Here is a 26,967-nt window from a genome sequence, read left to right as displayed (position 1 = left end):
TATTTAGGGTTAAATGTGTGTGTTTGGAAAAGAAATGAAATCGTTCTCCTCAGCCCCCATTCCTTGTACCCGTGTGGGGTGGAACAGCTCACCGGGTGAGTGCTGTCTCACCCCTCCAGGGCCCCAGAGGGAGCAGGATGGAAACTCTCACTTTTCAGTTCACCAGGACCAGGGGCCTAATGTTTGTGAGCCCATAACTTTTTCTGGTAAGGGTTACTTCTGAATGTGACTGACTTTTCTATAATAACTAATTATGGAGAAGAGTACCAATAATAATATGAATGCTGTCCCTGGCTGGGTAGTCAGTCGGTTAGAGCGTCATTCTGAGACGCCCTGGTCAGAGCACAGAGAAGCATCAACCAGTGAATGCGTAAATAAGCGGAACAACAAATTGATGTCCGTTTCTGTCTCTCTCCCCTTCTCCTTTCCTCTCTCTCTAAAATCAAATTTAAAAAAGAATACGAATTATAGGTAAATAATGATCAGCCACTTACAAATATAGGTACTATGCTGACTTAATCTGCACAAAATCCAATGAGGTTGAGTTCGCAAAATGTTATCCTCGGTTTATAAATGAGTCAAGATTTAAAACAGGGTGTCCTGACTTAGCTCTCTAATTACTTTGTCATGCTGCTGTCCATTATGAAATTTGAGCCTCAGAATAACCCTGTGAGGAAGACAATAAAAGCTTTTATCTTAATTTTGCAGTTGAAGAAAATATCTCTTAGAGTAAGTGATTTCTCGGAAGTTTCACAACCTACTTGGTGTGGCTGGGATTGGAATCAGCTTCTTCTAACTTCAGCCAGCAGCGAAGGAACAGCACGGAGAGATGTTTAGGAGGGAGCCCCTTTCGGTTAAAAGCTGTGCGTCCTCCGTTGTGGAGAGCCTGGAAAAGCCGGATCACTCAGCTCAGGGCATGGCGCAGACAGTGTATGGAGGGGACAGTGCCAAAGCCAAAATCCAGTAGCAGGTACCACCTGTGACGTGGCTGGTACTCTGAGCTGGGGTTGGAGTCCAGACATGGCCTCCTTGCTATGTGAACTTCAGCAGATTGCTTCCTTACTGTAAGCCTTAGTCGTCTCCATCAAATACAAATAACATTTATCTAACAAGGTTATCAGAATTAGGTCATCTGTGTAAAAGACATAACAGAATGCCTAGCATACAGAAGACGCTTAATAAAAGACACTTTCCTCCCCAGTTGAGTGCATTTTTCTTTCTTTCTTTCCGTAGCATCTGTCTAGCCGGCAGAGTGTACAGCAGAGCACATCCCAGGTAAGCAGCTTCACCAGGCTTCCCAGATTGTCCCCTCAACTCTTCCTCCCAGGAGATCACAGCACAGGGGTGCACCAGGAATGACACACACCCCACTGACTTTCTGACTGTGTGGTGTCTTTCCTGTAAGGAGCCCTGGCCTTTGAACAAATTTGTCCAGTCTCCGCTCCTCTGTGCAAGTTTACATAAGCACAACTGAAAGAAAGGAGGCCGAGAGACTAAAATGAATTGGTCTGGAAGAGAATAAAAACGTCATTTAACAGTGTGAGTCAAGTTCATTAGGGTCATGGCAGGATTTCCAAGAAATGGCTTTGGACATGGTTCCCTGGAGCATTGAGGTGTCTGTGACCTGGTGGGAATTTGGGTTCTCCTGTAGGCTGGCTTCCCGGTCCTCTGTCCCCGTCGCTCTCGTCGCCTCTCCCAGCGGCGTGCTTGCCCATCTCACACCACGCGTGTTGTCACGGCGCCCTGCTGTTCGAGAGAACACCGCCAGTCTCCCTCTCAGTCGTATCAGGAGAACTAGTCATTGGTTTTCATTTCATTTGTGATTAATGCAGTGAGTAACTGAAACAGAAGTCACCGGTTTTTGCCTTCCTCGTTAGGTAGACACGATGCGCCCACGCCACGGGGAAACCTGCCGGATGCCCGTGCCACATCACTTCCTCCTCAGCCTGAAGAGCTTCACCTACAACACCATCGGGGAAGACACCGATGTCTTTTTCTCCCTGCATGACATGAGGGAAGGCAAGCAGATCAGGTAAAAGCCGCTAGAAGGTCTGATGCGGCCGAGACTCTGGGTTAGGATGGGGTAGCTGGGGTCACAGGCGTTTCGGCCTTCAGAGGAGATAGACACACAGAGGGGGAAGACAAGATAAAGTAACTTCATCTCATTTAGCTAGGAGTTTAGCCTCAAATCCCAGTGTGTTCTGAAGGCACGTGCGGTGGCTGGTTTTTTATCCTGTTTCTGTTTCCTCGTGGAAACCCACATCCCAGTCTTGGCTGTCACCACTTCAGGGAGAGAGAAGGGTGCATCTGTTGCCGGAGAAAATGAGTAGAAGAAACATAGAACAAAGCACATTCAGCAGAGAGGTCCAGCTCCAGCATGCAGGAAGCACGAAGCTCTGCCTTACGCGAGTGGGAGAGAGGGTTCCCAGGGAAACAGGCTGACGTGTCCCATGGGAGGGCAGCCCCAGCCCGCGGTGCCGTTCAGCCCTGTGGTGGGGAGGGCATCTGGTGGGCAGAAGGGAAGGTGGGCCTGACTCGAGCATTCCCCTTTGCCTGGGCTGGAGGAGAGGTGCAGAGAGGGGCTGGCTTGAATTTTGGTGGAGCAGTGAGCCCCTTAAGGACCAACTGCAGCAGTACTTTCCCCTGGAAAGGGAGGGAGCAGTCAAGGAGACACGCTGGGCTTCTCTTCCTCAAGAGGCCAGCATGGCTCTGATGGGGTGAGGTGACCTCGGTAGCCAACTGGGGTCTTAGGGAGCCCAAGCATTTCTCCATAGTCATCTTGTGGGGCAGAGAGAAAAAAAAAATCTTGGAATACTTTTGTATTGCTTCGTAACTCCTTGTGTTAAGAATATTTTATGTTTGTTTTTTTCTTACTTAAATTTGAAAACAACTGTTTCTTTTTCAATTGAATGTTACACACGGGAAATTTTAAAATGGAAGTTAGGACAGTACAAAGGAAAGTCAGTATTGCATGTTCCGCAGTGCCACTGATCTCAGCTCCCCCCACCCAAAATAAAGCGCCGTGCTTCACGTTGGCCTGGTAGCAGTAGGATGCACTCGTTAAGGAGGGCACGCAGCTGTGTCTTGGCCCCAGTGGCCTCCAGTGCGTGCTCCCAGGGGAGCTGTGCTGGAGAAGGCAGTGGTGGCGGTGGCGGCAGCTGCCGCTGCTGCACCCAGGTGAGACTGCAGGCCAGTGTTACACCGGCGTGGATCCTGGTACTGTGTTTCCACTGCTAGTCCAGAGGTTCGTGAACTTTATTAGTACTTATTTTTGGGTGTGGAAGAATTCTTCAAGCTAAATTCCATGAGAAAGTTTAATATATGAAACAGAGGAAGTAGAACGACTCCGCCGTTGAAGGGGAAGGGGGAATACCAGAAATCTCATTGTGCCTCTGCCCCCGCCCAGTACCCTATGGGGCTGCAGGGGGTCCGTGGGCTGCTGTCTGAGAACCAGAGCGCACACAGCATGTCGCCGCCCCGAGTGCCAGGGGCCGTGTCCTCTGTCCGCGGCCCAGCAGCCCACGCGGTGTCTGTGCCGGGACACGCGCTGTCCGGTGCCTGCACAGAGGAGGGACACCCGCCGCTCGGGCTCGCAGGCCACGCAGGGCCCTCGTGCGCCAGTTGTTCTAGGCTGAGTGCATTGTTTATGATTTAGTCTCAAGAAACAAACATTTTAAAAGAGAAATGTAGAGAAGAAACTTGTATAAAGTTGCTGGAAGTGTTTAGGTAATTTAAAAATCCCTGTATATTAGAAAACTACTTTTCTATTTGCATAATAAAACTATAAGGTCATTCATTGACAATTACCATCTACTTTGTTTAGTATTACTAGTGAACTAAAGAGCAGAATTTTAGATCTAGGTTTGGTCAATAAATTTTCTTTACATTAGGATTTGTATAGTTGTATAAATCCTCAAAAGCTTTTGATCATTGAGCTGGTGTTGCTAGAAAGTTATGCTTTCATTACTGTAAGGTGTTGTACTGAGCATATGTTATTTCTCAAAGCAGTTGTCAGAAGTCACAAAAGGTTAGGGATGTATCACATCACAATAGTGACACAGAGCAGTCGGCTTAGTTGTTTCTTCTCCTCGAGAGAACTCTTGTCAATCAAGTGTCTCTAGTCAAGCCTCCAGTCAGATGGTCCTCAGCGAGTGCTCAGTGCTGCCTGCCGGGATGCTTTTGCTTCCGGGCCCAAGGGCGGGATGTGAGCCGAGGGAGGGGGCCAGACAGAAGACCGGTGTTCCCCTGCCTCGCCACCCAGCTGATTCTGCAAGCAGGCCCAGAAGCCGGAGGGCTGCCGGGGACGGCCAGTTGCGGAGCACGAACACACGGCTGGCGTGTCCTGGCTGGTGAGCGCTGGGTGGTCTGCAGGGGGAGGCGGCAGCGGCGGCTGGCCAGGCCTCGGTGGCTCTTTTGTGTGTGCGGTGTTTCTGTTATCCAGACGGAATGGTGACTGTTTAGCCTTGAAATCCCGGTCTCTGATCAAGGCCTCCCCTCTGGGTTTCGGGTCCCTATTTCCTTTTTCCTGCCAGACCTCTGCTGCTGGGTGCCTCCCGGCCGTCGCTCCCTCGGCATATTCACACCGGATTCATTTTCTCTGCCCACAGAGGTATTTCCTCCTGTGCTCTGTAAGCCAAAACCACTGACGGCACTATCTTCTGCTCTGAGATCCGCGGCAGCCCCTCAGGAGGCCGCGTGGGCTCCTCCCGCTCCGTGTCACCCCCTCCCGGCACAACTAACCCCTGTGTTCTGTCCGCTCCGTCTCCCAAGTACAGTCAGAAGCACTGGCCGCACCCCATCCCACTGCCACACCGGGTCCTGCCCGTTTCTCCCCGAAAGCACGCAGACTCCCCGCGTTCACCTCTGCCTGCCCCGACTTAGTCTCCACCCACCACCACACTTCCCTTCGGAGAGCGCGGGCCAGGCCGCTGTGTCGGCGCCCACTGAGCTGAAGCCCTTGCTGCTCGGCGGCGTGGCGTCGGAGGCCGGGGTGATGCAGCTCTGCCTCTGGCCTTGTGGCACGCATCCCGCCTCGTTCCCGATGACTTCTGGGCTTTCCCTGAGCTTCTCTTGCGCCTCCATGCCGCCCTGCCCTCGTTGGCTCTGTACGCTCCTGTCCGTTCTTTGGAACTCAACCTTTATGAGCCCTTCCTCAGCATTCATGGGTGAAGTCCCGCCCTGTGGCTTCCTTGCTGCCCGTGTGCACGGAGGCGCCCTGTGCCCAGCCCCACCCCGCTGCCGGACGTAGTCTTGTGACGGCGCACGTGCAGGCAGGTTCCCGCGGGAATGGGACGGTCCCTGCCCATTTTTAATGGGGCTGTTTGTTTATCTTTTTTAAAGTTAGTAACTGTTTGTTAACGTGCCAAGTTATGAAAGTTCTCTATATTTTCTGTATACTAGACCCTTATCAGATATATGATGTACAAATATTCTCATTCTGTAGGTTTTATTCACTTTCTTGGTAATGCCCTTGATGCACAGCCATTTTTAATTTTGATGAAGTCCAATGTTTCCAGTTTCTTCTGTCATTGCTTTTGATGTCATGGGCACATTTTTGAAATTGTGTACATCTACTGTGAACAATTTGATACCAATGAACTTGTACTCATACATGTAAGAATGCCATTTTCTAATAGCAAATACCTTAAGACAGTCTAAATGTCTTAAGTAGAGAGATGACTAAATAAGTAATAGTGTAAATAAATAATAGTATAAATAAATAGGCGAAAAGAAGTGAGAGAGGGACTGAATTCATTTTGTGTTGTTAGATAACAAATTGCAGCAAGTATAATTGATTAAAAATCACTGATTTTTAAGTCCACAGTTCTGTAGGTTAGAAGTCTGCCCAGGGTATCACAAGGCCGAAGTCAGAGTGTCACCTGGGCTGCATTCTGGTCTGAAAGCCCTAGGGGGAAGCTGGCCTCCAGCCCCACTGACGGTTGGCAGGATTCGGTGTTGTAGTGCTGTGTGGGCCTGGGGGCTCCGCTTCCCTGCCGGCTGCCGGCTGTGGGCTGTCGGCAGGGAGCCGCTCTCAGCTCCCAAAGACCACCTGCTTCTCTTGCTTGCACAGCCCCGTCCATCTTTAGGTGAACAGCAGTGCAGCGAATCCTTCCAGCGCTTTGAACCTCTGACTTCCTTTTCTGCAACTACTGGGAGAAAACTCTGCGCTTTTAAAGGACTCATGGGGTTAGGTCAGGCTCACCCCGATACTCTCCTCCTTTTACAGTCAGTTGGGTCATATATATGTACGTACATGCGTATGTATGTGTGTATATATGCATATATGTATATATAGAACATAACCTAATCATGGGAATAAAGGCCACCATATTTACAGTCCTAGGGATTATGTAAGCCTGGAACTGGGGGGAACGTTTGAGGAACCATCTCAGAATACTGCCTAAAACAAGGACTACTTCTACATAAGTACATTCTATATATATATAAGGTTAATGCAATATTTTCAGCTTTTACAACCATATGCATAATATGACTTGTATTTCTGGGGGAAAACTATATATCTATATGCATATAGTGTATATATGTATTATAATCTTTAATAATTTTTAAAGGACTAAAAATTTTTAAAAGAGTCTTTGAACTGACAGATGTTTGAAGTTTTGATAGTAATTCTTTCTTAAAGTAGCTGCCAGCCACCTTAAGGGAAAGACAATTATAGCAAACTGTAACAAATACTGGTTTTGTTATATGAAAAAAATAATGCCAAAAATTTTCATTTGTACTTCTCCCCCTCTTTAAATGGCCAGCTTGGCAGTGTGAAACAAACATGCACTTTGCTTTTCAGGGATGATGAGGTCAGAGAAGAACAAAGCTTATAAGTGGCCAGAATTTAAAATGTATTTTTTTTCCTAATATCATGGATTCCCCTTCTATAAAGAACTCATTACCTTTGTTTAAAAATATTTTTCTGTATACACATCTATTGTGATTAACTATTATCTTAATATATTTAACAATTACCATATAATTACTCCTCAAAATAGTACAGTCTTCTTCTAGAAAAGAATTGCTGTTATCTGTATTTGGTTCTGTGTGGATTCACTTATCTTTCCCATTATACGAATTTCCCATTCACAGGAGGAGTATTATTTCGTAACTGACTTATTTCCTCTAAGCACTGATGTGCCTGCTAGTATGCCTGGTTGTCTCCCTGGCCCTTGCAGATGTGTCGGAGTGCTCTAAAGCCGGGCACTGGTGATTGATTTCCTCACTTAACTGGCTTTCCGAAAGGGATGTTGTCTATGCTGGATTTTTCTTTTTAGGCCTTGGGAGTGTTAAGTTGCCCTCAAAAGCTTCACCACACAAGAACACTTAGGTTAGCCATCTTTTCACAGATGCTGTGCAAAATAAGCTAAAAAGCCTCATTGCTTATTCTCCTGGAGTTTACTCAGCATTCAGAATACCCTTGTGTGGAATAAACTTTTCCTTGAAAATCAGTAGCTTCCGTAATTGAAGTAGAGGACTCTGCCTGCGAGTCGAGCCTTCTGCCCAAGTGAGAGAGTCTGTCTCTGTGAAAATCTCTCATGTCCTTGGAGAGAAATTTTCTTTTAAAATGATGAGTGAGAACATTGTTTATTAAATCAAACAGTTTTGCTTCCCTCCCCAGAAGAGGTCATGTTCTGCAGTGCAGCTGGAGCTCATCTGCAAGGGCTCAGGCAGCAGGGGTGGTGGCCCTGCAGCCCGTTCCTTCCACTTGGGGCCCATGGCGTCATCTAGCCTGCCCTACCCACCCTGGGCTGCGACATAGGCCCAGCCCACTCCTCAGCAGCCCCCAGGGGTTTTCTGAGACCAGACAGGAATAGGAAGGGCTAGAACCCTGGCGCTGGTGACCGTGGACCCTTGAAGAACACGGGTTTGAACCATCCGGGTCCTCTTGCATGTTTATTTTTCTCAGTAAATATACAGTCGGTACTCCAGACCCTGCAAGGACTGAAAGACCCATTGCAGGGACAGTCTCTGTGGTGTCTTAGGACCTGTGCCTTGGCACCTGCTTCACCCCCTCTGCCTACTCTGGATCCACACTCTGCTCCTGACCAGGCTGGGGTCAGCCATGACCAGCCTAATGGCTTCATCCCACTGTCTCTGAGGATCATTCAGCCCTCCCCCATCCCCCATACCAGCCCCGCCGGGATTCTCCAGCCTCAGCCCCGGGAGTCAGGATTCATCAGGATTCCTGGGCTTTGACCTCTGAGGTCTGTCCTTGCTGTTGTCCTAAACTCTCTGAACTCCCACTCCTGCTAGATCCTGTCTGTCTTGCTGTGGTCAGTGCTGCCGGATGAGCGAGGCTGTTTAACCCCTTTGTGCTCTCATTTCCTCTAGTGTAAAAGAGCGGTGTCTGCTTCATCAAAGCGATAATACAGGCGAAGTCCCTAGAACAGGCCCTGGCAGACAGTGAATCTCAGTAAATAGTCACAATTAGCGGTATCATTGTTGTTATGTGTGTTGGGGCTTTGCTCGTGAGTCCAGACATCAGTGTTTTATGTGCTTTTGTTGGGCTCCTGGAAGACAGGCAGGGCAAATAAAGGTCGCTTGTCACTGCAAAGATTCTTCTCACTGCAGAGGCCCTGCTTCTGCCGGGCGCCTTCCCGAGACCTCAGGTGACAGACAGGGTGTCTGTCAGTGTTGCCTAGGAGGCAGGGCAGCGGCGGGACCCCCCCAAGCTGAGACGCCGTCCGAGCGCCGAGGCCTCGGCAGGCTCGCTCAGAACGTTCGTTTACTGCCGCGCGGCCCCTGGGAGCCTCTAAAGCAGGGCAGAGCTGTGCGCGTGCTGACCGGAGCCTGCTTGGGGGGGGCTGCCCCTTTAGCACTTCTCGTTCGCTCTCAGCTGCCGTGGCGTTTTCATTGCATTGCCCTCATAAAGTCACTAGAAGTCAAGAAGATTTTATTAAGCAAGGTTTATTTTCATTTAGTATGTCTTTATGTAAACCGTAAGTCTCTGTGCCTGATTCTTTGAGAGCTGCCGTCATGTAGGAGGTGCAGTCCCTGCTGCTCCACAGGTGAGGACTCGACCTGAAGGGTGTGTTGAACTGACGAGCCAGGGGCGGCCCCTAGTGGCCCTTCACCACAGGGGCTCGGGGTCCCAGCTTGCGTGCACAGTTGTCCTCAGAGCTGCAATGTACCGCAGCGACATAGTGAGGATGTGCAGCCAGGTCACACGAGAGAAGGACAGGACCCAGACAGTCCGGAGGAATCTGCGCAGGCTTGCTTGTGCCTTCTCCTCCACATGAGCTTCTAATTTTATTTACTTTTAATTAGATTTAATTATAAGTGCATCTAGCTAGTGGCTGCCGTACTGCATAGCACAGCACAGAACCTGGCGGCCTGAGGGGTGATGTGAACTGGCTGTGCAGAGCCGTGGCAGAAAGGGTAGACTGCGTCGGTGGGCGCAGGACATCGGCCAAGAGAAGGGAGAGACACGAAGAAAAGAGGAAAATTAAGAATGAGAGAGTCCCTTGTAGTCTCAGATGCATCCATTTGCGCACATGCATAGGTATTGAATATGTAGAGACATGTAGCTGTTTTCAGATTGGTTTATTCCTCTTTGATCAATATTGTATCTTATTTTCACTGTTTAAGTATACATCGTGAAAGGCAATTGAAATGAGTACAGGCTTGGGAGAATTCAGACTTGAGTTCAAATTTTGTCTTTCTCCCTTACTATGTTAAATGTAGTATTGTTTATAAAATATCACCAGCTTTCTATATTAAATGAGAGTAGAAAAGAATTTGATACAGTGCAGTGAACATTTTTCCTATATTTTGAACTTTACAAAAAGAGTTTTTAAATACTTTCAAAGTTTTAATACTTAGGAAATCGTTATTTGCTTTTTTTTAAGCTTTTATTTATTTATTTTTAGAGAATGGCGTAAGGAGGAAGAAAGAGAGGGAGAGAAGCATCAGTCAGTTGCCTCTTCTTGCACACGCCCTAAGCGGGAGTTGGGCCTGTAACTCAGGCGTGTGCCCTGCCCCGGAGTTGAACTGGTGAACTTCTGCTTTGTGGGACAGACCTCAACCAACTGGGCCATGCTGACCATGGCTTTATTTGCTTTTATTGCTTAAGATTATTCCTGAGCTTTTCAGCCTTGTACTTTAAAGGCCTAGAAAATAATCTAGTAAATTGCCTGACATATTTAAATATCTGTTTGGCTTTCAGGTTGGTTGAGTTTCCTAGCTTCCGTTCAGAAAACAATTAAGATTTTTCTGCTTTTCCTCTGTATGTTTATTTTGGTTTCTATAAGCTCTGCTATTCCCATTAGGAATCCCTCATGACATATAACATTACACAGGAAGACTGCCTCTCTGAGGCATCCAAACAGCAGTAGAAGTAGTAACGAGAACAAGTTAGTAAGTACAAAGAGTGTGTGCTGGTGTCCTCAGAGGACTGACACAGTTACAGCAGGCCAGCTCTGCAGGGGCACGTGTGTGTGTGTGTGTGTGTGTGTGTGTGTTGTATGATGGCCCAGGAAAAACCTTAGACAGGTCATTATGATTTTTCTTCCATCTGTGAATAAATGTTCCTCTTACTTTCTATCATGCCTAAGAGAAAAGATGTGTAGTGAGTAACGGAATGAAATTAAAAAGAACAAAAATGTTCACGCTTTGAACAAAGAACTGGGACGCACAGAACAAAAGGTTGCCGACGCAAGTGTACGGTGAGGGAGGGGAGCAAGCCCAGGAAGGTCCTCTTCCCACCGAAAACTGGGAAGAGGTTCCCAGCTCTGCAGAGGAGGCGCTGCGTGAGAAGGTGCTGATCAGCTCTCACGTGTAGCGCCCCTGTTGGCAGTTGTCGTTGTCCTGTGCAAAACCTCGGTTTTTGTTTCGCTTCCATGCTGCCGTGTAGAAGTTCCAAAGCCTACCTGTGAGGACCGGAAAGCCTTCTGCATTGAATTCCTGGAGAGAGTTTTGTTTGCTCATTCAAAGGTGGTTTTATGCGCAGTCAGATCCTACTAGTGAAAGAGTGCATTTTTAAGGTCATCTTTTTTCAGTTATTAGAATATCCACTAGGAAATGCCACTATTGGATTATGCTGGGTATGATCTTTCATAAATGACACTTATTTTCCCATATTATTATTATTGCAAAGGCAGTATTTTTACATGAGGTCTTAGAGAGCAAGCACACTTCAGCATTTGTGTAAATGTTTCCTCTTCTCATAGTAAATACATTGGAAAACATTAGGTCAAGTTTTCATGATTTGCTCTTAAATGCTTTATTTTTCTGCAGTAGCGCTTGGTCATATATTTAACTAAATACAGTTAAATAAATTAAGAAGTAGCATTCTATGCATTTGATGAAAGAGTTCTTAGCTAAATAGGTTTTTTCCAACTTTCATTCATTTATCGATTTTTTCATTTCTTACAGAACCACTAGATTACTCTTGGGCAGTTGCAAGGGACCCACCTTCAAAGGGCGCACTTGTCCACGCCAGGCCAAAGAGCTGTTGCTGAGTACAGAGAAGCAGTTTGAGGTTCTGACCTTCGTTTTTTGCCTTCGAGGGCTTCACGATTAGTTTCTGTAGTACTTGAGACTTCTCAGTCTTGAGCTGAGGAGTATAAAGCTGTGGCACTTCCTTAGTCCCCACAGGTGTGACTAGCAAAACACATAGGCGGCAGGGCTACCCCACCCCCAGGTTCTCCACATGGACTGCACCTTCCCTGAAAGCACTGTCTGTCCCCTGAGTGCCGCTGGGCACGGCAGAGGTGAGCGGGTCGGCACTGTGCGGTCCTCTCGGCGGAGCCTCACCTCACCTCACCCCACTTACTCCTCCGTGTGCTTTTTGTCGCTGGAGTCGGGAGCCTGATCCCGGGTGAGAGCTGAAGTCATCAGAGTAAAAACAACGGTAGTTCCTCTGTCACTGATCATTAAACTCCCATTTAGTTCCTTTTCGTGAGAAGTGCATGATTCCTAAAGACCCTATAGGGGCTGCATAATTATAAAAATGCTATTATAACTATATTTGAGAATATGTAATAACAATTTTACTTATGTGTCTCTTTTGCTTTAGAGAAAATGAAAAGAATCTGTTTTGGGGGGTTTGTTCGTCGGTCAAGAGTGCATGCTTGTTACGGATCAGACAAAGCATTGCCTCACCTCCGTCTCCTGGGCGGGTGCGCATGAACCTTGAAGAGACTAGGGGCTGCCAGCGGGGCTGGAGTGGGGGCTTGGCACACCCTCTCCGATCAGAAGGGTCGGGTCCCCATGTGGGTCCTGGAGCCCCTGGGGCCAGCCGGGATTCCTTTAGGCAGCACCCCTCTGAGCACATGCAGACCCTCATCCTGTGTCTCTCGCAAGATGTGGTTTGCAGCTCTTCCAGATACATTTGCCCATGGAAACCCTCTGCCCCCTTCCCCCACCACATGCTTTTCTTTCAGTCTCATGTCATAAGATGAAACACAGATAAAGCATGGGCTGGGAAGTCGGACAGATCGAGATTAGAATTCCAATTTTACCGTTTCTTTCTGCTTTCTGATCTTGAGCCAGGAACTTGGCCCCTCTGATTCTCATTTTTTTTCGGAGGTGAAATTCCTATTACGAAGATTAAATGCAAGAAAAGAAGCACTTGTTTAAACAATGCCCGGTGCACAGAAGATGCTCATTTAGTGGCTGCCGTTGCTGCTGCTCTGGCATCCCGATGAGGGTGGAGCTGGGTCTCCCGCCCAGACCTTTCCCTGGGCTTCTACTGTGATGTGGGCTCTTAGCTGCCTGCTTTCTGCTTGCCTACATACCCCACAGAGACCTCAGAGTCAGCACGCACATCTGCACTACCTCCCTCCTTTGTGTCTTCTCTGGTTGGTGCTACTACATCCGACTATATCTAGACCTGGTCAGCTCTGTCTCCTGGATACCTCTCACAGCCACTCGCTTCCCTGCAGTCTCCAGGCTGCGCCACAGCGCCCAGGGCTGCTCCAGTGGTCGCTGGAGTGTTTTCTCTGTTACCAGCCTGCCTTCCACGCTGCAGCCCAAGTGATCATTCCAAGGACTTACGAGTCAACACTGCTTCTCATAGCCTCTCTGAGGCCTATAATGGAGTTTTCCAAACTTGTTAATCCCAACAACCAACTGAAACCTTTTCTAAAGTGCAAATTTTTGGTCTCCCTCCAAGATTCTCTCCTTTAGAGGTTCTGATCCAGAGCTGGGATGTAGCCAGGAATCAGCCCTTCAATAAGTTGCCAGGGACTCCCGATGGCAGCACCTTCGACCACTGCCCAGCACGCCAGTGCCCTCCTAGCTCGCGCTCCCAGCTCTCCCGCCATAAAGCTGCCTCCTGGGTCAGCCTGCCCTCGGTGCACTCTCCTCCCGGAACCCCCTTCTCTCCATCCCGACCTCTCCCTTACCAAACGCTGCGAGTCCAGCAGTGTTGCCAGAATTTGTTCCAGTATCTCCTCAGACAGTCTGTCCTAATCCCAGTAAAGCTTGCCAACCCTTCCATGGAATTAGAGAATTCTTACTTGTGCTGCAATTTTTGGGTTCTTGGGTCTCTCTTCCAGTAGACTCAGAACCTTGAGGATTGGCTCCATTTCATGTCTGTATTCCCAGCATCTAGCTCAGTTCCTGGAACATGGTAGGAGTTCATGAGTGCTTATTGAACGAATGAAAAGGAAGGAGGAAGGCTGGCAACCCTCTGACTTGTACTAGCAGTCATGGAAGTGTTCTTCGGGGCCCTGAGTACCCCAGGGCTGGTGGGTAGGAAAGAGGCCCAGGTAGGGTGGTCCTACCCCTGCCTTCCTCCCTCCGCTTCTGATTCGGCCAAAGTAGTTCTGTTTTAAATTTCTGTATGTTTGTGAACCGTGAAAGGTTTTGTTGAAAAGAAGAGGAAAGCTGATGCTAAAAATGAAATTGAAAATCACAGCATTAATTTGCCTTTATGAAACCCCTTTGTGCATTTCTGCACTTCCTGCTTTAGAATGAAGTGGGAAAACTTGAAGAACTTGAGAAATAAAGTCAAGTGATCTAAATTGGAAAATGAATCTATGAGGCAGTATTAGAGATTTCCTAGTCTGTTGGGGTTGTACCGTGTAGTGTGGCCTTGGGGCTACTCGCCTGTTTTAAGCACCTAGAAGGTTATCAGGAGAGAGATGCTAAGGAGCTGGCGTCTGTCTCCACAGAGGACCAGACGAGAAACAGGAGAGTAAATTGCGAAAGTGGGGAGAAGTCCTCCGAATGTACTGAGGAGCGTGCTTGTGTCTCCAAAGCAGAGTCTTCAGAAAGCACCCGCCCTGAGGGTCAGAGACTCCGTCTCCGCCTCACGTCCTGGCGCAGGCTGGCACCACACTGGAGGTCACTGGACAATAGCATCAGGGAAGAAGTGTGTGGAGTGTATGCATTAGAACTCTCGGGAGAGCAAGTGACTTTAAAATTAAGGCACTGTTAGACTTGCTGCACATTCAAATGAATGGAGTTCAGTTGCACGGACTTGCCCGATAACATGAAATCAGTGTAACTGCACACCCCGTTCTTGCATAGCTTGTCGTCCGGATAGCTGCGTGCAGAGCATCCTCTTACAGCACTGCTCATTGGAGACTGAGGATTTCCCATCATCCCTTTTGTCCTCTTGAAAGAGGTAGTGTTTTCCCATCCAGGTTAAGAGAAACACTGACGTTGCCCTCATACAGAGGTGTGGATGTTTACAAAATCTCGTGAATGAGTTTTACTCTCTCGGCTTCAGTTTTCCACACCTTTGGGAAACAGGAGGAGTCGCTGTAGTTCTGGCTGGCAAATAGATTCGAACAGCAGCTATCAGACTGTGTTCATACAGACTCCATTGCCTTGCATAAAAGCACATTGTGGGGTCAGGTATCACCTGTCCCGCTGGTACTTAAAGACGTACCATTTTAAACTTCTGAGCAGTCCTAGAGGATATAAACCTGTCTGTGTTTAGTAAAATATTTCTAGCAGTACTTAACTATTTTTTTTAGAATAGCTATTGCCAAATCAGGAAACATCATATAGATACTGGCCTTTGAAGAGTTTGAATGTTAACAGAAAGCATCATTTATTTATCATACACATTGGAGGAGCTAGCAAAACAGGAAATAATTGTATGTGTATCTAATGGCCTTTGAAATTTAAAAAAACAGTTATTTTGAATGTTTCACAAATTGCGAAGAAGGTCAGGTGAAACCAGAAGCACGAAGGACTCTAGGAAACGTGAGGCTCAGGCGGGCACTGTGAGAACTGCCCCCGCAGCCTCCTCTCCCCGTCCGGGGGAGAGAGAGAGTTCTTGGGTTCTGATAGGGCCGGCAACTCTGTCCACCCAACATTCTCTTTATCCTTTTGTCTTTGGACCGGAGCTTGGAGCAGCCCCTCCAACCTGCACCTACCTCTGTGGTTATCTGACAGCTCCAAACAGGGACTCAGACTGCTGGACGTTCTGCCATCGCCAGTGTGTGGCCCCTTGGTGGCCCTGGGGATCCTCTCCATTCCAGGCGTTGGAAAGGGGAGAGGACCAACGCACACATGTAAGAGGTGTTTAGGGCGAGGCCTGGAAGCGGCCCACCTTATTCCCCTCAACATTTCAATGTCTAGAACAGTCACAAGGTCGCACCCAGCTTCAAGGGAGGCTGAGAAGTGTAGTCTGCCTGGCTGCTCAAGAAGCAGTGGAGAACACGGATTTTAATGAGAAGCTGGGGAACCCTCTCTGCCACAGCATGTGCTTGACGCATCTCAGTCCTTGGTCACCAGGTTGGAAGGTTGACTTGTGTTGACCGTCTCGTTTGCTCCCTGGTGGCTCATCAGTGTTTCTGCATAGCATGATGGTGCTGCCACCCATTAGTATGGTGACTTTCATCAGCAGATTTCCACAGAGCAGATCTGCAGGGAGTTCCCACCTTCATTCACTCAACATTTATTGAGCACCTAGGCTCTTGAACGCACCAGAAATACAGCAGTGAACAGGGGTCCCCTTGTATTTAGGGAGTGTACTCTCTCACATAAGAGAAAGACAATAAACAAAAGTAAAGAGTTAGTGCCAAGTGCTGTAAAGAAGAGAGACAGGGTAATGGGGAGAGAAGAAGTGTTGCTTTTGCCGACGTCTCAAAGTTGGCTTCCGTGGGAAACTGGCGTGTGAGCTGAACCGCTGGGGCTGGAAGAACAGCATTTCAGGCAAAGATAACAGCGTGTGCAAAGGTCCTAAGGCAGCAGGAGCTTGGCTTGTTGAAGAAATCTGGGTCTAGGAGACCAGTGTGTGTGGAGAGTAGAACACAAGAAAGAACTGAGCGTGGTGTATGTATCACATGTTCTCCATGAGGCCTTGCACATCTGCAAGACCTGACTTTTATTTTGTCAGAGAGCAAGACTAAGCCCTGAACAGGTTAGTTGTGGTTTGTTTTTTGCAACAGCTTTATGAAGCCTAATTCACATGCCATAGAATTCCTTATTCAAAAGGCACAATTCAGTGGCTTTTAGTATATTGGTGTTTGTAACAATTATCACACTTTTAGAACATTTTCATCACCCCCAAAAGAAAGTTCATACTCTTTAGAAGTCACCTCAGTTTTTCCCCCAAACACCCAGCCCTAGGCAACTACTAAATCTATTTTCGTCTCTATAGATTTGCCTATTCTGGACATGACATAGAAATGGGAGTTTACAAAATATGGTCTTTTGTGACTGGCTTCCATCACTCAGCATGATGTTTTTGAGGTTCATCTGCACCGTAGCATGTATCAGTGCAACCTGCCTTTATGACTTACCATCGTCCATTGTATGGGTACACCTACCATGTTTCACTCATCCATTCATTTCTTTCTTTTTTCTTTTTTTTAAAGATTTTATTTATTTATTTTTAGAGAGGGAAGGGAGGGAGAAAGACAGAGAGAGAGAAACATCAATGTGCGGTTGCTGGGGGCCATGGCCTGCAACCCAGGCATGTGCCCTGACCGGGAATCGAACCTGCGATACTTTGGTTCCGCAGCCCGTGCTCAATTCGCTGAGCCACGCCAGCCAGGGCTCATCCATTCATTTCTTGATGGATATTTTGGTTGTTTTTACCTTGGCTATTATTAATAATGCTGCTATGAACATTCGTGTAGTTTTTGTGTGGCCATATATTTTCATCTCTTGTATATATACTTAGGAGAATTGCTGGATCATATGTTAAACTATGTTTAATCTTCTGAGGAACCACCAGACCATTTTCTAAAGTGGCTGCACCATTTTGCATCTCCACCAGCAGTATTGTTACGGTTTCAATTTCTCCATCTCCTTGTCAGCATGTCATCATGTGTCTTTTTGATTAAAGTCAATCTAGTAGAAATGAAGAAGTACCTTCATTGTGGTTTTGATTTGCATTTTCCTAATGACTAATAATGTTGAACATCTTTTAACGTCCTTATTGGCCATTTGTTTATCTTCTTTGGAGAAATGCCTATTTAAGAAATGTCTGTTCCTTTATAATTGAGTTGTACAAGTTCTTTATATAGTCTGGATACAAATTTCTTGCCAGATACATTATTTGCAAATATATTCTCACATTCTGTAACTTGTCTTTCCTTTTCATGATGGTGTCCTTTGAAGCCAAAAGTTTTAAATGCTGATGAAGTCCAGGTTATCTCTTTTTTTCATTGATTGCTTATGCTATAAATGTCCTCCTAAGAAATCATTACATAATCCAAGGTAATGAAGATTTATACTTACATTTTCTTCTTAGAGTTCTGTAGTTTTCACTCATGCATTTCCATCTTCATTGAAGTTTCTCGCCTTTATGAATAAAGCTGCTATAAACATTCACATACAGGTGTTGTGTGTATGTTTTTTACTTCTCCTGAGTAAATACCTAGGAGTAGAGTTGCTGAGTCATAGAGTCAGCGTTTGTTTGTTTAACTTTATAAGGGACAGTCAGGCTGTTTTCCAGAGTGGCTATAGTATTTTGCGTTCTGCGTAACAGTTTATGAGAGTGCTGGTCGATCTCATTCTCATATATCCGTCAGTGTACTTAATCTTTAATTTTAGCCGGTCTAGTAGGTATGTAGTGCTTTTAATTTGCATTTCTCTAATGACTGATGATGTTTTCCTGAGCTTATTTGCCATCTTGAATATTTCTTGGTGAAAGTTTTGTTTAGATATTTTACTTTTTTAAACTTACTGAGTTCTGAGATATATTTTAATCTAAAATCAGTTTTTTCTTAGATGAATATAAATATTTTCTTTCAGCCTATACTTGTCTTTCATTTTCTCAGCACTGTCTTTCAGAGAGAACATAGTTTTAATTTTGATAAAGTCCAATTTATCATTTTGTTGTGATTAATGATGTTTGCTTAAAATCCAAGATCACAAAGATTTTTTTCTTTTTTTTTTAAGATTTTATTTATTTTTAGAAAGGGGAAGGGAGGGAGACAAAGAAGGAAAGGAACATCAACCTGTGGTTGCTTCTCACATGCCCCCTACTGGGGACCTGGTCTGTAATCCAGGCACCTGCCCTGACTGGGAATTGAATCAGTGACCCTTTGGTTCACAGGCCAGTGCTCAATCCACTGAGCCACACCAGCCAGGACCACAGAGATTTTTTTATTGTGTGCTGAATACGGAAATACAGTTGTGAACAAGATACAAAGGTACTTGTCTTCATTTTTCTCCTGTGTTTTCTTATAGTTTTAACTCTTATATTTAAGTCTATGATCCATTCGAGTTAATTTTTTGTAGGCAAGGATCGAGGTTCAGTTTTTTTCATGGATTTTAATGGAGACTTCATAATAGTTTCTTACAATCCTTTGTATTTCTTTGGTGTCAGTTGTTATTTCTCCTCTTTTATTTCTGATTGTATTTATTTGGATTTTCTCTCTTTTTTCCTTGATGAGTCTGGTTAGATGTTTGTCAGTGTTGTTTATCTTTTCAGAGAACCAGCTCTTGGATTCATTGATCTTTTGTATCATTTTTTTTTAATTTATTTTGTTTATTGCTGCTCTGATCTTTATTATTTCCTTCCTTCCACTCACTTTAGGCTTTGTTTGTTGTTCCTTTTCAAGTTCCTGTAAGTATAAAGTTAGATTGTTTATTTGAATTTCTTACAGTGTTTTGAGATAGGTCTGTAATGCTATCAGTTTTCCTCTTAGGACTGCTTTCCCTGTGTCCCACAGATTTTGGGTTGTTGTGTCCTCATTTTCATTTGTTTCCAGGTGTTTTTTGATTTCTCCCTTGATCTCCCTTGATGGATCTTATTGACCCATTCATTGTGTAATAACGTGTTGTTTAGCTTCCATGCCTTTATGTGTTTTTCAGTGTTCTTCTTGTGATTGATTTCTAGTTTCATAGCATTGTAGTCAGAGAAGAAGCTTGATACGATTTCAGTGCTCTTAAATTTACTGAGACTGGTTTTGTGTCCTAGCGTGTGGCCTGTCCTAAAAACATTCCAAGTGCACATGGAGTGTGTGTGTTCTGCTGCTTTGGGATGGAATGCTCTGAAGATAGCAATTAAATCCACTTGATCTAGTGTGTCTTTTAAGGCTGCTGTCTCCCTGTTGATTTTCTGTCTGCTTCCAGGCAGAAAAATCCATTGACGTCAGTGGGGTGTTAAAATCCCCGGCGATGGCTGCCTTTCTGTCAGTCTCTCCCCTTATGTCCATCAAGATTTGCTTTACTTATGTAGGAGCTCCTGTGTTGGGTGCATAGGTGTTTACTAGGGTTATATCCTGCTGTTGGATCGTTCCCTTTGTCACTATGTAGTGTCCTTCTTTGTCTCTTAAGGTAGCCTTGGCTTTAAAGTCTATTTTGTTGAATGTAAGTATTGCTACCCCAGCTTTATTTTTCCTTTCCATTTGCGTGAAATACCTTTTTCCATCCCTTTACTTTTAGTCTGTGTGTATCTTTTGATCTGAGAGGGGTCTCTTGGAGGCGGCATGTATATGGGTCTTGTCTTATCCATGAAGCTACCCTGTGTCTTTCGTTTGGAACCTTAAGCCATTTACAGTGACGGTGATTATCGACGGATACATATTTAGTGCCATTTTATTGTTAGACTCTTTTCTTCTGTTTTTTTCCTTTCTCTTTTCCTTCTTCTTAAAGCAGGCCCTGTAACATTTGGTGCAGTATTCATTTGGTGTTAACAATCTCCTTTAGCTGTTTCTTGTCTGGGAAGCTCCTTATTTCTCCCTCGATTTTAAATAGTGGCCCTGCTGGGTAAAGTAGCCTTGGTTGTAGGTCATTGCTTTTCATCACCTGAATATTTTATGCCACTCCCTTCTGGCCTGAAATGTTTCTGTTGAGAAATCAGATGACAGTCTAATTGGTGCTCCCCTGTAGGTAACTCCCTGATTTTTCTTGAAGCTTTTAGGATGATCTCCTTGTCTTTAAGCCTTGGCATTTTAATTATGAGTCTTGGTGTAGGCCTCTTTAGGTCCAACTTGTCTGGGACTCTCTGAGCTTCCTGGACTTGCATGTCTTTTCCCTTCACCAAATTAGGGGAGTTTTTGGTCATTATTTCTTCAAACGGGTTCCAGATCCCTTGCTCGCTCTTCTCCTTCTGATGTTCCCAAGGTGCGGATGTTGTTACACTTATGTTGTTCCAAAGGTTTCTTAAGCGCTCCTCATTTTTTAGCATTCTTTTTTTTTGCTGCTCTGCTTGGGTGTTTTTTTCTACCTTGTCTTCCAAATCACTGATGTGATCCTCTGCTTCATCTAACCCACTGTTCATTCCTTCCGGTGCGTTGTTTATTTCAGAGATTGCGTTGTTTACTTCTGACTGGCCCTATTTGATGGTTTCTATGTCTCTTTTCATGCTGTTGAGTATCCTTGTATTTGTTACTCCAAATGCTCTATTTGATAAATTGCTTGCTTGCATTCCATCTGGTTCTCTGGTGAACTCTCTTGTCCTTTCATTTGGGGTCTGTTTCTTTGTCTGCCCACTTTGGCTTCTTTGTATTTGTGTCAGTGTATTAGGTAGATCAGTAAAGACTCTGTAAAGACTCTGTGGCAAACGCTGCCCGTGACTGGGCCTGGCTGCGGGCAGGAAGAACCTGACTGTGCACCGAGGCTGGCTTGTACCAGCACCGGGCCCAGGAGAGGGGCACCTAAAGTCTCAGAGCTCTCCGAGAGCCTCCTCTGCCTGCAGGCTTTCTTTTGGGCTTAATCCCTGAAGTCGCTTCCTCTCGTAGGCCTCAGCAGCAGCGCTTACGCACCACAGGGCGGGGTGAGAGTAATTCCTGCGGGTGGGGTTATGGCCTCCCCTCAGGCTGCTGCCACTTGGAGGGGAGTGCTCCCCTGGAGGAAGATGGCCTCTGCAGTGTGCGGAGTAGTGACTCACCACGGGGATCCTGGCAGCTGTTCCTTCCGTTCTCTCCCCGGAGCCACCAGCCCCACACTCTTCCTCGGGCTTCTTGAGTCCACTCTGCCCTCCCTCTGCTGGAGCCCAGGCTAAGGGCCCGCAGACAGAATTTTGTCTGTTGGCCCTTTAAGAGGCCCTCTGTATCTCCAGCCATCTCTCCCTGGTGGACAGGAGCCCTGCTGCTTTTCACAGCCGGGTGTTATCCCGGTTCCTTTCCGGCTCTGGTGCCGGCTCTGGTGCCGTAGGCTGGGGAGCCCAGCTTGGGGTATAGACCCCACACTTAGGGGGAACCCCCCAGCTGCTGAAATGCCCCCCTGGAACTGTAGCTGCTGCCTGGGGGAGCCCGACCAGCTCTCTCATGCCTTCTCCTCATTCCCGACCAGCCTCGTTATGCTGACGTCATTTCTTCTGTCTGTTTCTGGTTATACGACTTCCCTCCAGCTAGTGTTCAGTTGGTGACTCAGGATGGTTTTTCTATAATGTAGTTGTAATTCTAGTTTGGTGCTGGGAGGGGGTTAGTGTAGCTTCCACTTACTCCTCCACCATCCTGGCTCTACCCTGTCTTCTAACAAAGACCTCCCTTAACCCAGCATGCTCATTTAACTAAAAGTTTGTAACTTCTGCCTGGTCACAGCCATTCTTTAAGGAATGGTCTAGGCATTGTTTCTGCTCCTCACGTGTTACTCCTCTCCTCACACTGGCCTCTGGCCTTTTTCTCTACTGTTTCACTAAAGCGCTTCTTGCCAGAATCACCAGTAATCTCTGTTTGGCATCCAGTAGACACCGGTTGTCCTGGTCTCGTGTGATTCGTCATAGCCTTGCACCTCGCTGACCCCTCCCTCCTCTTTCAGACACTCTTCCCTCGACTGATAGTGCGTTGCCCCATCCTCCTTATTTTTCTTGTTTTTCTATTTGTCCTTGTATGTCTAGTTTTTCTTCTTTTGCCTGCTTCTTTTTTTTTTTTTAAGATTTAATTTATTCTTACAGAGAGGGGAAGGGAGGGAGGAAGAGAGGGAAAGAAACGTCAATGCGAGAGACAAACATTGATCAGTTCCCTCCCACACATACCCTGATCAGGGACCGAACCCACACCCCAGTCATGTGCCCTGACCGGGAATTGAACCGGTGACTTTTCACTTTGCAGGGTGATGCCCAACCACCTGAGCCACACTGGTCAGTGTTTCTTTTGCCTACTTCTTAAATACCAGTGCCCCTCAGGATTCTGACAAAAGCCCTTTTTCTTCTCATTCTGTAGCCACTTCCTTCTCATTTCCATTTAGTCCCCTGGTTGAAGAATCTCAATTTTACATCTGGCCCAAATCTCTTCTGAGCTTCATTTCTGTGTATCTAACTCCTTACCAGGACCACAAGCTCTGTGAAGAAAAGTACCTTGTATACATCTTGTTTACATTTGTAATTTCCACGTTTAGCGCACAGAACTCAGTAACCGTTTGTTGACTCAATGTAGCAGGTGAAGCAAACTGAGCAGCCCCTGCAGTTGATAGTGTATCTTTCAATTCTAGTTCTCTGGCCCCTCCCCGGAAGCCACGCGTGTATAATGCGTACACAGACGGCCTTGGGCACGGCAGAAGTAAGTGCTTTCAGATCCCGTGCCTTGTTTTTGCCATGGCTCAGTGTTTTTGTTACAGTTCACAGGGAACCTCGGGATGAAGGGACAGGAATGAGACCCTGGGTGGGGACAGGCAGGAGACGAGAGAGCCAGGAGACATTTCTCCAGATGTTGCAAACACTGGGGTTTTTGCCTTTTTTTTTTGTATTAGTTTATGTAATGTTTCTGAAGTTTTTTTAGTCCAGTGTTTTCCTTCAGGATTAACCTGTTTTGTTTAGGGAATAAAATATTTTAATGGCCCTATTAAATTCTGGCCATTGCTGTAGTTATAATACATTATGTATCTGGGTTTTTACCCAGTTTTTTGTAAGTTCCTGTAACATTTTTCTCTTTGCCCTCAAATGATTCTTGACAGTTATATGGAGGATGTAAGATGGGTTATAGAGATTATTTTGGATCTGGCACGATGTATATGTTATGACCTGAGTGTTCACATCAGAGACTGCATATGCTTGTTACGGGTTTAGCATTATGCCTGGAGCTTTGGGGGTGTTTGGGTTAATAACGAGGCAGTCTTCATTGCTGTCCTCAGGGGCACGCACTTGTAGGGAGGTAAGAGCCACCAGCAACGAATAAACAACAATACCTATCAGGCAGTTTGTAGTGTCCCTTGCCTGTTGCTCAGCAAGAAAAATAGTGTCCTGCAACTAGGAGATACGTACGTTAGGCCTTGCCTGTCACTGAGCTGCTCTGAAGGTATCTAGGGTTCCTCTGTGAATGCCCTTTGTATTTGTTGTGGAGCATGCAGTCCCTTACATTTCTGTCTCTCTCTCCTGCATTTCAGTGAGCGGTTTCTGGTGAGACTGAACAAGAATGGTGGGCCAAGGAACCCAGAGAAGATAGAACGAATGTGTGCCCTTTTTACAGTATGTGCAAACTCTCTTTCCCTTCTCTGCTGTGGGCGCTAATGAGGGCCTGCTGTGTGGACACTGTCACCCTGGAAACGAGCATTTATTCTTACTTCCCCACACACTGGGGGGAATGGGACTTGATTTATGTTTCTATCAGGTTTTAATGAAATACTTAAAGAAAACTTGAAATTGGTTTTTAATTGAAATTTTTTATTAGAGAAATATAATCAAGTGCCTTTTACTGATGTGGATTCTATAAGCTATTTTAATATAATAGACACTTAAAATCTGAGAAAAGTCTGTCTTACTTTTCTTATTCAAGGCCACTGGGAATTTCTCTCATGTGTAAGTCTAGTTTCTCAAAAGACATCCATCACATTTACAGCTTTGCTGTGTATTTTTTGTGTGAGTGCACATAAAAGGAAACTAAGTAGTGCTCAGTCAGGTACCAGAGGCTCTTTTCCTTCTACGATCTGTACCTCAGGTCTTTTCTGGATAACCATGAACTTGTCCTCTCTGGGAAGCCTTGGTGATTCGCTTATTGGAAAGTGCTAAGCCTCTTACTGCCACATTGCCTTGGGTATTTTGCAGGTTGATGCTTATTTACTAAGGTTTTTTTCTTTACTCAGTTAAAAACCTAACTGCTCTACCTTATCTGAGTTTATTTATGCACTGAGGAAGAAAACAAGACTGTCAGGATTGTAAACCAGCTTCGACGGCCATGGATCCTTTGATCTGCTTCAGTGACACTGAGACACATCAAAGCCCATGGGTGCGGAGACATGTGGGGCCTCAGTGCCACTGCCGTGTGTGGTCCATGATTGATGGGTGACAGTCAGGTGTCCCACAGCTGCAGTGCACCTCTTAAACACACATGGGGTTTGTGATACGACATGTGGCTTTCTTTTAGAGGTGAAATTGGATTTGCTTACCTGACCTTTTTGTTCATTTACGACAACTTTGCCTTTCAAAACCTCAAAAAATGTTACTGCAGAGTCAGAAGCCACTTTCACCAGGATAGCTATTGTTGAAAATGCCCCAGATGTACAGAAAAATTTACATTACCAATCTGGCTAAGCTAAAACGATGTTTTGTTCACCTTGGAGGTCGGCATTCAAAGCTTAGGAGATAATGCAGGAAGAAAGAGCAGATGTTGACCCATGAAGACGGTTAAGGGAGTTGAGGTGTCTTAGTCTGGGAAGGTCAGCACTCTCTCTTTAACAGGAAAAAAACAAGGCAAAGAGTCCAAACTGCAGTTAATGGACTTACACTAGAGGACTGTGGGGGAGCTCCTGAACTGGGGCTCTGGGGCTGCCGCCCTGAAACAGAACTGGAATGTGTCCGTGGTTTCAGGAGGTTCTCCTAGATCCTGGCAGTCTGCTCTTTTCTGGTTAAAGCAGCAAAAGAAATCGTTGGCTCCTTTCTCCTCGGCCTTGTGGGAACAGAGCTGTGTGCACATGCTGTCCTTGAACACGATGAGTGCAGGCCTCGTCTCTTGAAAAAGGGAGCTTAATTATGATGATATTTGAATGTAATTACAGTAAATCAGAATTTTCGCTTCACAGCATTTTAATTATCCACGTGGACTCAGAAGCCGAGCTCAGCTCCCGCTTTGTAAGTCGGAGCTGCACGTGACAGTCATATGTGCCCCGAGGCTGCTGCCGCGGAGGCAGAAGGCTGCCAAAAACACCACTTGTCGCTCAGCCCTGGGCTTCTTTAAAAAGATCCCAACAGCCATTTGAGGAATTTGTCCAAAGCACATGAGCTTTCTTGAAAAAATGGTCTTAGGCAAGAACTTTGTGCTTTTACTTCAGGTTATGTGAAATAATAATTTTGGTGGAACCTGTCTTCTCATTATCAAAAACTTGAGTTCCTCCTGTGGGCTAAAGGAGTTTTCCAAATTGGCATTTGTGCTGCAAAGTTTCAGAGTAAATGCAAGAAAATGCAGCCACACCTGCACGTGATACCTACCTGTTAGCGTACCTTAGCATCAGGAAAAAGGGGCCATGCACACGGGGCAGTTTTGCGGGGTTGCTCTAGCAGGTGTCGCAGCTACGCTGCAGGTAGTCACATTGTTCAGGGCACAGCCCTGTTCTCTGGAAAGCCTGTTTTTTTTCCTGACCTTGTTAGATTGCAGAGCTCCCTGTGCAGGAAGAATTTCATCCAAGAAGGAGGTATTGCATATTTGTGTGGATGTCTGATACAGTGGGGATTTTGCTGACTTTCACGATAAGCAATGGCTGCGTGTATGAGCGTGTTGTCTGTGTGCTTGCTCACTGCTAGGTACCCAGTGCTTCACATGCAGGGCCTGACAGGTGCTCAGATCGCAGTAATGACTTGTTACAAAATAAATGAGTGTGCTTATATGTTGTTACATTTGAGTGACCAGCTCAGAGAATGAACTTAGTTGCTGCATTAGTTGGTATTATGTTTGCCACATTTATTTATACTCTTCCACATTTCAAAGTAGAATTTTAGGTAGTGATTTCTTGGCATTAAGAATGAATTTGATTATTAGTATAATGACATTATACATTAAAATATAGCCTTTTTCTGCAGTGCAAATATGAATAAATTGGCTTTGTTTTGTATTCGTAAATCTCGTTATCTCTACAGAAAAATGGCAGATTAGCACAGGGGAGTGAGCTGGCTTTCCCATACTTCAAATGGAGTGTTAGTAACTGAGTCTAAGATGCTGAGCCCTGAGTCACTGCCCTCTCTACCCAAGTGTAGCCGGGACCAGCTTCTAATTATGTAGGACCGGAGGGTGTGGTCCAGTGAGTAAATCTAAATTCAAACTTTGCTTCCCTGATGAATGGTGGGTCAGTCACCCCTCTTCCCGTTTTACAAGTCTTATGAGAATTTTAATATGGGTAGCTGCACTTGGTACTTAGTTTTGAAGACTGTGTGTTTAATAACTGTAGTAACTGTGTTCAGCCATGCATTTACATTTACATTAAATTTTACATTAAAATTTGACATTGAAATTATGTGGGACTCAGATAATAATTTTACTCACAATATTTTCTTGCACTGATTATTATCATATATTTCTTGACCTCAGATGCCACAAAGAGTTCTGGGGACCATGCACAACATGGTCAGAAGGAGCCCCTACCCACCCACTCGGAAAATACTATAAATTCTGTTTAAGTCTTCTTCCTTTCATTCAGTCAGAGAGAGCCAAGGGAGAGGTCCCTTGCTCTTGT

The 26,967-nt window shown here is 45.8% G+C and overlaps 1 protein-coding gene across 1 annotated transcript in view; it reads left to right on the top strand.

The window, feature by feature from the left end:
• Positions 1-26,967, top strand: part of DOCK3 (dedicator of cytokinesis 3) — a 268,143-nt gene that overhangs the window by 136,491 nt on the left and 104,685 nt on the right. Inside the window, exons 8-10 of the mRNA XM_045857241.1 lie at positions 1,234-1,275; positions 1,878-2,032; positions 23,692-23,773. Of these exons, the coding sequence (XP_045713197.1) occupies positions 1,234-1,275; positions 1,878-2,032; positions 23,692-23,773 (279 nt within the window). The remainder of the gene's footprint in view (positions 1-1,233; positions 1,276-1,877; positions 2,033-23,691; positions 23,774-26,967) is intronic.

The sequence above is a fragment of the Phyllostomus hastatus genome, unplaced genomic scaffold, assembly GCF_019186645.2.
Source record: "Phyllostomus hastatus isolate PE091 unplaced genomic scaffold, TTU_PhHast_1.1 phas_scaffold_129, whole genome shotgun sequence".
Classification (NCBI taxonomy): domain Eukaryota; kingdom Metazoa; phylum Chordata; class Mammalia; order Chiroptera; family Phyllostomidae; genus Phyllostomus; species Phyllostomus hastatus.
The sequence above is the reverse complement of the archived record's forward strand: the minus strand, read 5'-3'. Positions and strand labels throughout refer to the sequence as shown.